Consider the following 12,102-nt stretch of genomic DNA (forward strand, 5'->3'; position numbering starts at 1 on the left):
TCGTTGAAAACCAATAATTTATCAAAACGCTGCGTGTTTGCGTGGGAAGGTGCCGCGACAGACAGGGCAGCGGTGGGCAGGCGCACAGGGAGGGGACGGTGCCTGGATGGTGGGCGCTGCTTGCCGCGGGCGGCCGTGCGGGCGGCGGAGGGGAAGCTAGACATTCTTGCCGCGCAGGCGCAGCTCGTGGCGCCGCAGGTGGTTGTAGAGCGATTGCACGTAGGTGAAAACGCACTTGGGGTCGGGCTTCTTGCCCATGATCATCATGTCCTCCACCTCCACCAGGGGTACGCAGTCCACCAGCATCCTGCCAGGAGGGGGCACAGGAGTGATTGTCAGTGCCTGCCCCACCTCCTGCGGCGACCCCTCTACTCGAAGGTCTTTCCAGTGCCGCAGCTGCGGGTCTTCCATAAACTCGACTCCAGATCGATTGAATGGGGGAAAAGCCTTCTAGGACGGCTGAAACCCCAGGCCCTACCCACCCACGCCTGGAGGCACCCTGGTGGGGAGCAAGGCCAGGCAAATGGAGGCGAAAGAGGAGATCCCTGCCCCATCCCTTGTGTCCAGGCCCGTGGACCTATTGCAGGGTCGAGGTCTCAACCCCTAATCCTGGGGAGGTCCTGACTTCAGACCCTGTCCACTTATCTCTGGAGGGCCGCCTCCTTCTCACTCCCAAAGGTACACTCTAGCTGGCAAAGCCTTTCAGTTGGACCGTGGTACCCAAGGGGCCTCAAATCCTTCTCTGCATCCAGGACCACTCCAGTGACCTTCTGAACCCTGGATTATCTGCCAGCTCCCTGGCCTGGGACCTGCTGTCGAGCAGCTTGGGAACCCCCATCTACCTCAAGGGACATCCCTGCTGTGTGAGATGGAGGCCAGGGAGGTGTATGTATGTGTGGGAGGCAGTTCTTTAACGGGGGTGCAGATGAGTGTCCCAGTCAGTACACATTGGACCATTAGCATCACACTCGGGGCCAGGACACCCTGCTGACCATCCTCCAGGGGATCTTCCCAACCCAGGGACTGAACCCAGGTCTCCCGCATTGCAGGTGGATTCTTTACCAGCTGAACCACCAGGGAAGCCCAAGAATACTGGAGTGGGTAGCCTATCCCTTCCCCAGTGGATCTTCCTGACCCAGGAATCGAACCAGGGTCTCCCGCATTGCGGGCGGATTCTTTACCAGCTGAGCTACCAGGGAAGCTCACAGAACAGAGGAGGCATTCGTTTCCAGCTCCACCACTTAGTAGGTGCAAGGCTGGGCCTGACGCGATCCAGGCCCCCAGCCCTGGATGTTGGCACCTGCCTGGGGCCCCCTTCCTTCCATATTGCAGGAGCCGTCGCCCCACTCTGAGGGGAGTGGGCTGCGGCTACTAAATAACTGACAGCCCCAGGGCTCAGAGACAGAGCGTGCTCCCTGGTTCCATTTCCCTTCCTGGAGCCAGACCTCTCCTGCCTCCCACGCGCCACGCCTGGGGCGTGTTAACACAGTTAACACTGTCACTGTTGTTAAGTGAGTTTCCTTTGGCAGGGAGGGCATGAGGAAAGGAATTGTTCCTGTTCCCAAGACACCCAAGGGCCCAGGACTACCTGCCATCTTGCTCCTGCAAGGTCAGACCCTCAAGGTCAAACCATGTAAGGGCCAGGGCCCGCTTTCCTTTCTCTAGGATTCCTTCAGGGAAGAAGCCAGGAAAGCAGGGGACCCGTTTTAGTGTAGGCTCTACTCCCGACCAGCTGTGGAAGCTAGAGCAAACCCTGCCCTGTGACTCAGTTTCCCCATCTTTACAACAACAGCATAGTCATTCTTTGCCTCATTTGAGTCCTTGGAAGCACCGAGAATGAGTGAGAGGTTCCTGACTCTGTTGCTGATGTGCTGTGTGCCCTGGGGGTCGTCTCTGCCCCAGACTGGGCCTGTTCCAGCTGTACTGTGGTGAAGAGGTGGCCTCTATCTGTAGCTTCTTCCAGCTGCGGCTATCTCCCCGGGTATCCTGGCCTTTCCCATCATGGGGCTCCCTCCCACCTCTGGTGTCTTCCCTGGAGACCTTATAAAGCCATTGTTTACACCGGGGCTCACGGCACAGGGCTCTGGCTGCCCCAGTGACAGGCCAAACACCAGGCAATCCGAACAACAGCACGGCTGAGTCACACTTTCCAACTGGAACGGGGCCGGACTGGGCCCCTCTCCCTCCAGGCTGGCCTGCTGGGCAGCAGCTCCTAAGTCCATATATGACCTGGAGACAGCGCCATGCCCATCCTCCCCTCACCTGCACGGCTTCTCTGAATCGATGTGTGCATGTGGGGGTGGCCCCTCACAATGGCTCCAGGCCCTGAGGGGCATCTGGGTGCATTGCAAGCTCTGTCCCTGATTCACATTACTTTAGGCAATCCCTTTTCTCCTGGGCCTTTTGTCTTTTCTTCTCTCTATGAAATGGGTGGGAAAAGGGATGGGGCCAGGAAAAGAGCCACAAGGTGGGGAGTTTGAAGTTCCCGTTTCCAGCCCCGGCTCTGACCTACCACCCCCTGGCACACGATGAGTCCGCCACTTTCTTCTCTCCTCTGAGCTCCTGGTATGTAATGGGCAGTAAGCTCAAGATATGAATTCTCTACTGTGGCCCTGATGTGAGATGACGGGACAGGAAATGCCACGGCTGGTTTGGGGATCCAGGACCTCCACCAGAAACATCTTCCTGTTAAACTGGCCTTGTTCCTGAGCCTCTCACCTTGGAGCATGGCACAGCCAACCCCCCAGTGCACCAACTGGAGGCCTGGGACCCTCCTCCCTCCCCAGTGGATCCATCAGAACTCCTATCTCTCTAGTTAAGGTTCTCTAGCTGGCTAGTCCATCCCCTCCCTCCCTGTCCTTCATCCAGGCCTCACCCAAGGATTGTTCTAAAATGCTACCTACATCCCTTCTCTGTTTGGAAAACTTTTATGACTCTTGTCTTCAGAAGGAAGTTCGGACTCCTGAAAATGACCCCTTCCTCCCCCTCACACCCAGACTAAACAAACATCCTCCCCTGCCTGGGTGTGCCATGCCCTCCACGTCCCTCAACCCCACCCTGGTGCACTTGGCTGATCCCTCTGCCCGGGATTTCCTCTCCCTCCTTTAGCCTGAACTTGGTATTCAGATGCCAGCTTAGCGTGCACTTTTTTCAGCGAGCTGTCCTAGACCCGCTGGCTGGGTCGGGTGCCTCCCTCCCAACCCCGGGATCCCATGGCCTCCTGGGCTTCCTCCAGCTCTGTTCTGCCCATCTTGGTCATCACTGCCCATTGAGAAGAATGGTCTCATCTGCAAGGTACTGAGCAGCCAGAAGATCAGGCTGTGTCTGGCTCCTTCCGGCTCTTCTCAGGGGGCCCCTCTGCTTCCCCCTCCCTGCTCCAACCTCCCCGGCTTCTCTCTGAGCCCCCATCGAGCAGATCCAGCGCAACAGGGCAGGCGAGCAAGGCGGCGTTCCTCACCGTGGGGCCCCGAGCGGGGGTTAGGACTTTTTGGTTTTTACCAGCCCCTTCTGGACCAGACAGCGGTAGAACTCCTGGATGTACGTGTACACGCACTTCCAGTCAGGCTCTCGAAGCCGGACCATGTCCTCTGTGTCCAGGAGCTGCGGGCAGTCCGCATGGGTCCTGGGGAGGGTAGGGGGCCGGGGAGGGGCGGGGCGGGCCGGGCCCGAGTAGGGCAGCGGGGTGGGGGGAAGAGGCAGAGAAGAGAGAGGGGAGGAGAACAGAGAGACACACACACACACACACACATACAGAGACATGAGTTCAGTTACGTTCTCGGTGCCGCAGTCTGCCAGCCTCCCGCATGCCCCCTCCCCACCGTGGACGTGCCGCTCAACTACCCATCACTAATGGTGTGCGATGCAGACAGGGGTGGGGGCCAGATCAGTCACAGGTGCAGAGAACTCTCGGGGCAAGCGGGAGGGAACAAGGGGTGGGGGGCGATGGCACTGGCGCCGGGGTTGGAGAGGAGGGCTGTGCCCCAGGGAGTGGGGGTGAGGAAGGCGTGAGAGGAGGTGGAGGAGGGGAGGAGGAAGAAGAAATCCAGGGGGAACCAGAAAGAGAGAGGGAGAGGAGGAGAGACAGGTGGAGGAGGGTGCTGAGGGTGAGGTGTGCAGACGGGGCAATGATTCCAAAGTGGAGGGCTTGCGGAAGTCCTATATAAGCCTCTGGCAACACCTATATAGGCTGGGCGGGCACGGTGCCCGGGCCAGGAGCCTCCTTTTGGAATCTCCAGCCGGGATCCTGTGGGAGCAGGAAGCTCTGGTGATAGTGGGAGGAAAGCAGGACAGAGAAAGGGCAGAGAGAGAGGGAGAAGGGGGCAGAGGGAGGATGGAGGGGATACGGACAGGGCCACCTGGTGGGCCTTGGCCCGGGCTGGTAGGTGGGCCTCCGGCTCCTTCGTTCCGGCGGGCACCTGGCACGTTCAGCAGCAGGTGGGTGGGGTGGAAGAGGGGGCTTTCTGGGGAAGGTGGGGGGGTCTCAGCTGCTGAATGACAGTGGGGCTGGCCGGCTCCACAGAGCCTCGAAGCGGCTGGGCCTGGTGCAGATCGCCCAGCCCCAGACGCCCGGCCGACACCAGCAAGGAGCCGACAGCCACACTTACTCGGCAGACGAGAAGGCCACCTCGAAGTTCTGACGCCGGTTCTGTGGGCTGAGCTGCCCGTAGTCGAAGGCCTCGGGGAAGAAGTTGTGCACCAGGGCACAGAAGGCCATCCCGTCACTCCAACTCGAGGAGAAGTTCTGGATGTCCACATGCTATGGGCAGTGGGAGGACTCATGAGCGCCCCCATACCCTCCACCCTCTGTGTTTTGGCATTCCAGATCTAGGGCAGCCGAGCTCAGAGAAGCCCTGTAGCTTGCTCAAGGTTGCACGGTAGGTGGGCAGTGCCTCCTTCCACTGTTTGTTAACTCCTGTATCTGCTACTTAATGGGCCAGAGTGACCAAGAGGCCCAGCACCATCCAGCTAAGGCCATGGTCATGCCCTCATCACTCTTTCCTTACGTATAGACATTTACCCAGTGCATTGAGAGAGCAATGAGGGGGAAGACTCCAAGAGTGGGGTCTGGTCCTGAACCCTGCCCACCATCCAAGGGCCCTCTCTAGGCCCTGCCACTTAATCACTTATTCGGGAATCTAGGGCATGTTATGAGGCTTCTCTGGTGGCTCAGATAAAGAATTTGCCTGCAATGCAGGAGACACGGGTTCAATCCTTGGGTCAGAAAGAGCCCCTGGAGAAGGGAATGGCAACCCCCTCCAGTGTTCTTGCCTGGAGAATCCCAGGGACGGGGGAGCCTGGTGGGCTATAGTCCTTGGGATCGCAAAGAGTCAGACGTGACTGAACGATTAACACACACACACACACACACACACACACACAGCCTGTTATGTGTCACAGAAGAGGAATTCCCATCGTCCCTGCCAGACACGGTTGGCTGTGAAGGGTACAGGTGCAGCTGGGGGACATATGGGGGTGGGGAGGCCCTCACTGGACCACCTGGCCTCCTGGGGCTCACCTCGTAGCCACGTGTCTTGGCTCGGCACCAGTCTAGCAACATCTGCTTGATGCTGTTGGCGTTGGGGACCCCAAAGCTGGTGGAGCGCTGCACAGCCATGCGGGGTCCGCCCGGGCTGCTGCGGGAGCCATGTAGAGAGCCGGGTTACAAGGGGCACTTTCTCCATCTACCCACCCAGTAGGCCAGATCTCCACCACCTTTATTTTCACCCCCGCCCACCAGAGCCCAGACCCCGCCCCATGTAGTCACTAGGCCCCGCCCTGCCCACTGCGACTCACCCTGCCGCGCCTTCCTTCTCCAACTTCTCAATCATAGCCTTGCGCGCCTGGGACGCTGAGGTTTTGGGCAGGCTCTGCGCCTTCATCAGCTCTTTCTTCTTCTCCGCCTGGCGTTTTTCCAGTGCCGCTAGGCTGCCAGACCGTGGGCTGGCCTCATCTTCCCGGTCGAAGATACTGAGGGGTGGGTAAGCGACCATTAGGGCCCCGGGAGCGGCTCCTGTGCCTCGACCCCAACTCGCCAAGGGCTAGTCACGCTCCAGACCTTACACTCTTGCCGTATCTCCACCACCGGCAATGCCAGCCAGCAACGGAGGGGCTCCAGAGTAGACTGAGGCTCAAAGGAAGAGAAAGTAGGAGCCAAGCTCTTTTCAACAGACTTGGCCCGTGGGGAGTTCTCTTCCAAGGCTCATTATATGCCCAGGTTACAGGTGTGCTCCCATTCCAGGCACTGTCAGCTAATAATGACCACCGACGTGCTAACAGCAATGGTAATAATAATAACCGCTCGCGTCTCTTGAGCCCTTTCTCTGTGTCATTTTAAATTGCACAAGGGTTAGGGGTGAGCTTCCACTTCCACTGGAGATGAGGAAATGGAGGCCTGTGGCCTCAGATTTCAGAGGGCCCGGGGAGGGGGACCAGTGCAAGGACTTGAACACAAGTCTCTGACGCAGAGTCTCTGGACCCCTGCAGTACCCAGCCTGAATTCTTGACCCTACCTACCCCAATGTCCTCTGTAACAGGCATACCCCTCCGCCACGGGGTTAAGATGTAAAGATGCTCTCTGTGACATGGGACGTGGTCTGCAGACACTGGAAAGTGGCAGTGCCATCAGCTAGCTCAGTGTGCTGGGGAGGCCTCGCTAAGACCCCAAGCAAATCGTTGGCCTCCCCCAACGATTTGGCATGGTTGAGAATTACGTGAAATGGCAAGGCAAGCAGGAGTGTTCTGACTCCCACTCTACCTCTCTCTGGCTGTGTGCCCAACATCTCCCAACACCTTGCTCTACCCATCTACAGAATGGGCATGCAACGAGGTCCCCTGTGGCCCTGACTCCTCCATGGTCTGGGAGAAGGTACCTGTGCTCACCTGCCCATCTTCTTGGATGATGAAGAGGAGAAGGTCTTAGTTTGCATCATGGTGCTGCCACCGCCATCTGCAAGAGAGGGAAAGGGGAGCACGGTGAGGTCCCGGGCTGGGAGACGGGGCGGGAGGGCTGGCGGAGGGATGGAGGGAGCCACAGGCAGAGAAGAGAAAGTGACAGCTGCACAGAGAGACACACAGACGAAAGTTTGGAGTGACAGTTCGAGGAAGAGCCTGAGGAGGTGGGCCGGCAGGCAGGCACGCGGAGACGCCCGGTGGCCTTACTCTCTGAGCGCCTCACAAAACTCGACTCCACTGTGGTGGTGCGGGCCGTCCGGGTGCCGTCATCTGCATGGGCAGGGGTGAGAGGAAGGGTGTGAGCGGCGGGATGGAGGGGCCGTGGTCCCGTCCTGAGCCCGGCTTGGCCCCTTACTGGATTGGACGAGCCGCTCGGTCTTGGTGACTGTGCTGACGGCTGAGCCGTTGGCCGTCTGTTGGCTGTGCCGTGTGCTGGTCTTGGTTGTCGTGTTGCCGCGGCCCTCCCATGGCCGGGCCCGGGCCTCTTGTAGCCGCCGTTCTCGTTCTTTGTCCCGCTGGTCTGGGTGGGGGATGGTCCCACGCATGCCCAGAAAGGTCACCATCACCCACACAGCACATATGCACGGGCACACGGGGCACACAGATGGGGTGGAGGGCAACTCGTTAGCAACACTGAAGACACGGGGGCAAGGGCCCTCTCTGGGAGTAGCTGGTGGGGGAGGGGGGAGCTATAACCTGGGAGGGAATGGGGGCGTGTGGTGCACTCGGAAATGAGGAACAGCTGAACTTGAAGGGGGAGAGTATGTGGATCCAAGAAGGGAGTGTCTGTGCAAATGAGTAGCTGAGTCTGGGACGGAGTATCTCCAGTTAGGGAGGGAGTAGCAGGATCCAGGGAGGAGAAGCTGAGAGAGGGCAGCAGCTGCAGGGGCCTTCAGATAGGTCTTAGAGGGGAGAAGAGCAACTAGAAGTCCACGAATGGAGGTAGCTGAGAAGCCATTTGATCCAGGGACAGGGTAGTTGGGAGAGAAGCTGGCAAAGGGGGTAACTGCCCCAACATCCTCTGTAACACAGGCGTACCCCTCCCTAGAGAAGCAGCAGGTGGGTGGGCATAGAGGCTGGCCAGCCATCCGTGCGCCCTGCAGGAAGCAGCTAGATCCAGAGAGGGAGTAATTGAGAGAATCTGGAGATGCAAACGGGACTAGAAGCTGGAAGAAAGAATAGCTGGGTCCGGGGGTGGGAAGTAGCTGTGCCTGGGGAAGGAGGCAGAGCCCAAGGTGGTTATCGGTGGACCTTGAGAAGAGAAAAGCAGCTGGGAGGAGGAGTATCTGGATTCAGGGAAGGAGCAGTTGACAGAACTTGAAGAAGCAACCGGATGGAAGCAGGAGTTTCTGGGGGAGAGAGTAACCAGGGTCTAGGAGGGAGAAGAGAAGTTGGTTCTGGGTCTGGGAAGCAGGAGAGAAGCATCTAGAAAACGGAAGCGCTGGATCCAGAGGAAGGAGGCCAGGCAAGAGCCGGGTCCAGAAAAGGCGAAGCTGAGTCTAGAGAATACACTGGGGAGGGCGTTACTGAGTTGGAGTGTCCATGAATAGACCCCAGTGAAGGGGGCAGCTGGACCTGGGGGCGGGGTGGGGGCATTGGGCTCTCTACCTCTCTTCCTTTGTCGGAGCTCACGCAGTGCAGCCCGGATGAGCTTCCGCTCCTCAAAGTCCGTAGTCTGATCCAGCTGCAGACAGAGCCCCCATCATTTCCCACCTAGTGCCTGCCCACCCGGGCCCCTGCCCACCCCAAGTCCACCAGATGCGGCCATACCATCTTGTCCAGGACGCTCTCATCCTCGATGGCCATCAGCTCCTCGGCGCTCAGCGGGCTCCGGCTCCCTGGTGCTTTGTCCACTCGGGTCTGCTCGGCGCCATTGGCCACCTCCACTGCGGCAGAGGGGGGCTCTGCGGGCTCTGGCTCCATCTGCAGAGAGGGGAAAGGGCATGGGTTATAAGCAGGGTTGTAGATGAAACCAACCGTGCCTCCAAAGGACAGGAGACCAGGCCCTGGGGCTACTGGCACAGGCTTTGAGATACCACTAGCCAGCTGGACTGTCTGCCCAGGCATGGCCACGCTGGTGTGAGGCTCAGGGAAGAGGCACTGAGAGCTTTGTTGCTGGGCTTCCCATGTACCCAGAACTGTCTTGATGCAACTAAGGGTGGCGATAATGGTGATTTCCATTCAGTAGTGAGCACTGTGTGAACACTGAGTATTCCTAACAGACGGGAAAGCTGAGGCTCAGGGCAGCTGTGGGACTTGTCCCCAGTCCTTCTAGAAGTGTGACGCGGCCTGGCGTCTGCGCTGAAGCCTAACCCCTGAACCCGAGTTCCTTCTGCCGCTTCATTCCCAGCCCCCTCCCAGGCAGGCTGTGCCCTGTCCTGCCCGTTCCCAAAGCCTGGGTCCTCCTGGGCCAGTGCCCAGGCAGCATGTGTCCCCCCTCCACACGGTGAGGGAGCTGGACCAAGGCCCACAGGCTCCTGACCAGGTGTCTGACCGGGCTGCCCAGAGCCAAGTCCTCTCTGGAGTTCGCCCCTGCTCCCCACTCCCAGCACGTCACCCCCTAAGGGGCCCCTCCAGCCTCAACCTAGCCTCCTACCCATCCCAGGGCATCTCCCCAGACCCCATGCAGACAAGCCCCCAGCCCAGCGCTATCACAGCCCCATCCCCTCCTGGCAGGGCCCCTTGGTCTGCTGTAAGGGTAAGGAGAGACGAGGTGGCAGCTGCTTCGGGGAGGCTCAGCCTGGCTGGGGCAGGGAGTGGGGGTGGGGCTGGGGGCTGGGCCCCGGCCAGGGGCTGCCAGGGCAGCCGCCACGCGTGCCTCAGGGCCGGGGGCATGGCACCATCTCGCCTTAGCCTTGGAGCGCCGGCGCCCCAGTCCCCTGTACAGACAGGGAAACTGAGGCTCAGAACGGGTGGTGGCACCCCTAAGGTCCTCCGGCAGAGGCCGAGCCTGGCTCCAAACCAGCCCCCCCAGCAGCCCACTGGGACTTACGAGACTGGCGCTGTGGGCAGGGCCGGCAGAGGAGCGGCGGCGGGTGCTGAAGGCAGGCGGGTGGGCCACGGGGGTCCCGGCATCCTCGGCCGCCTGGAACAGGGCCTCAGGGTCTGCGGCGGCCAGGAGCAGCTCACTGGGCTCCAGCTCAGGCTCAAGGTCGGGCACAAGCGGGACCCCCATCCGCAGGCTCAGCACCTCCACCTGCCTGCCCAGTGCATCCAGCCGCCGGCTCAGAGCGGCTGTCTCCGCCCGCAGCTCTTCGGCTGCCCGGGCCACCGGCTCCACGGCCGAGGCTGCTGCTTCAGCGGCCTGGGTCACCGCCGCCCGGCCTGCCTCAGCCACCGCCTGCAGCTCCTCCAAGGCCCGGCCCAGTCGCTCCTCGAGGGCTGCGGCCAGCTCCGAGCCCGGCCCTGGGACCCCCGGCATGGTGCTGGTGGGGGGCTGTGCGGTGGGATGACGCCAGGGACCGTGCTGGGGACTGCTGCTCCTGGCTGGCCGACTCGGGCTTTGCAGCTGGTCCTGAGGGCGCAGGCAAGGGCAGCGGGCCTGCCCCGCCCCTGCTGGCCTCCCGGCCCGCCGCCCGCCAGCTGGGGCTGTAGCCCAAATAGAAACCTATTCTGGGCTCCCTCTGGAAGGGGGCCGTGGGGGGAGGGGCAGCCTGCCCAAGCAGGCGGACCGCCAGGCCTGGCCCTGGCCCTGCAGAGATCGCACAGCGAGGCTGCCCAGGTGCTGAAGGACTGCCTATTCCCCGTGGGTGGGGAGACTGAGGGAGGGGGCAAGGAACGGGCCTGTCAGGGCCCCCATGTGCATGAGTGGAGAGGACCCAGGCTGCCAGGCTCCAGATGCCTGCATCCTCTGCTCTGCCCTCACGCCATGCTGTTTCAGAAAGCCTCGAGCAGGTGGGGGGCAGGACTTCGCGCAACCTGCTGTGGCGAGTGCCTGGTCCCTGAGATAAACGTCCTCTGCCAGCCTCTGTGCTCAGATTCAACCATAGCTTTGAGCAGGTGCATCCCAGGCGCACCATCTGCCTCCCTTTGCTTCTGGAGGGGGACGCTGAGGCCAGTTGGTGGTCTCAGATCCCCAGGCCCCCGGTGGTGTCTCCCATCACCCCCAGAGCCTCAGCCACCCTGTCCTCACCTCCTTGGCAGAGAGTGGTTTAAGTGCCGACCTAGGAGGGGAAGGGTGCTTCCTGCCCCCGCCCTCTCCCTGTCACCCCTAAAGCTGGCTCTATTCTCTCTCACTTCGAAGTCCCACTCAGCCCCTGGAGCAGCACTGAGGCCATTACCTGGGCAGCCGGGTGGCTCGCTAGGGATTCCCTCCCCTGCAGAGCGTCCAGCCAGCTGATGCTGGGCTCCAGGATGAATAATGGAAGGCTGCAGCGGATTCAGTTCCCACGGCACCTGCTGGGCTGCTGCCTCACCTGACTGGCACCCCCCTGCCTGTGCCCCCATCGGTGCTTCAGCCCAGTATCCCCTCCCCTGAGATGCTGACGCAGATGGCAATCGCTAATCTCCAGTCTCCCAACGGGCCAGGCTGATCTTGGATGAGCAGATGAGCGGCTCTGCACCTCAGGGCTGAGGTCCAGCGCAGGGTCGGAGCAGGCCCCCCTGCTACAGGATGGGGGGTGGGTGTGGCGGGGCAAGCCTCCCTGACCTCACTTTTCCCATCCTTTCATGAGGAATGCACTGGCCAATTCTGGAGTATGGGCCGGAAATCATCACATGGGAAGCTTAAGGCCGGTACGCAGTGAGCTTCCGAAACGCCTAGTGGCTGGCTGATTGGCGAGGTCTGGCCTTAGCTCTGCCATCAACTGGTTGTGGGCTGGGGGCACCTCCTCTGTCTGGGCCTCGTTTTCCCGTGTGTGTAGTAGGAGAGGATCCCGGTGAGCCCTAACACCCTGAAGCCGTCCATGTGAGGCCGATGATGGGGAGGCTGACGGGGTGAGGAGGAAGGGCTCACCTTTATGCTGCAGCCTCCTCGGCTACCCAGGGAGGCAGGGCTGAAGCTGGTGACGTGCGTGACACTGCCCAGCCGGGCTAGGTTCCCAGGGCTGCTGATATGGGTGATGGTGCTCTTGCCCCCACTGCTGGTGCTAAGGAGGGTGGGGGGCGCCCGCAGCCCCAGCGTCAGTTCTGGAGGGGGAGAAGGACGACCGT

At 60.9% G+C, this 12,102-nt stretch overlaps 1 protein-coding gene across 8 annotated transcripts in view; it reads right to left on the reverse strand.

Moving 5' to 3' along the window:
* SMTN (smoothelin) overlaps window positions 1-12,102 on the reverse strand; it is a 22,885-nt gene continuing 10,783 nt past the window's right edge. For 3 of the 8 annotated variants that reach the window (XM_006051033.4, XM_025267325.3, XM_044929923.2), the window contains 10 exons: window positions 11,906-12,078; window positions 8,722-8,874; window positions 8,560-8,635; window positions 7,307-7,471; window positions 7,159-7,221; window positions 6,880-6,946; window positions 5,794-5,967; window positions 5,516-5,633; window positions 4,605-4,756; window positions 1-307 (listed from right to left, as the gene is read on the reverse strand). In XM_006051033.4, the coding sequence (XP_006051095.2) occupies window positions 157-307; window positions 4,605-4,756; window positions 5,516-5,633; window positions 5,794-5,967; window positions 6,880-6,946; window positions 7,159-7,221; window positions 7,307-7,471; window positions 8,560-8,635; window positions 8,722-8,874; window positions 11,906-12,078 (1,292 nt within the window). In that variant the 3' untranslated portion in view covers window positions 1-156. Of the gene's footprint in view, window positions 308-3,472; window positions 3,623-4,604; window positions 4,757-5,515; window positions 5,634-5,793; window positions 5,968-6,879; window positions 6,947-7,158; window positions 7,222-7,306; window positions 7,472-8,559; window positions 8,636-8,721; window positions 8,875-9,943; window positions 10,037-11,905; window positions 12,079-12,102 lie in introns of those variants that run through there. The other 5 variants (XM_025267326.3, XM_025267327.3, XM_006051036.4 and 2 more) reach the window with 4 other exon arrangements.

This window comes from Bubalus bubalis, chromosome 17 (genome assembly GCF_019923935.1).
Source record: "Bubalus bubalis isolate 160015118507 breed Murrah chromosome 17, NDDB_SH_1, whole genome shotgun sequence".
NCBI classification, from domain to species: domain Eukaryota; kingdom Metazoa; phylum Chordata; class Mammalia; order Artiodactyla; family Bovidae; genus Bubalus; species Bubalus bubalis.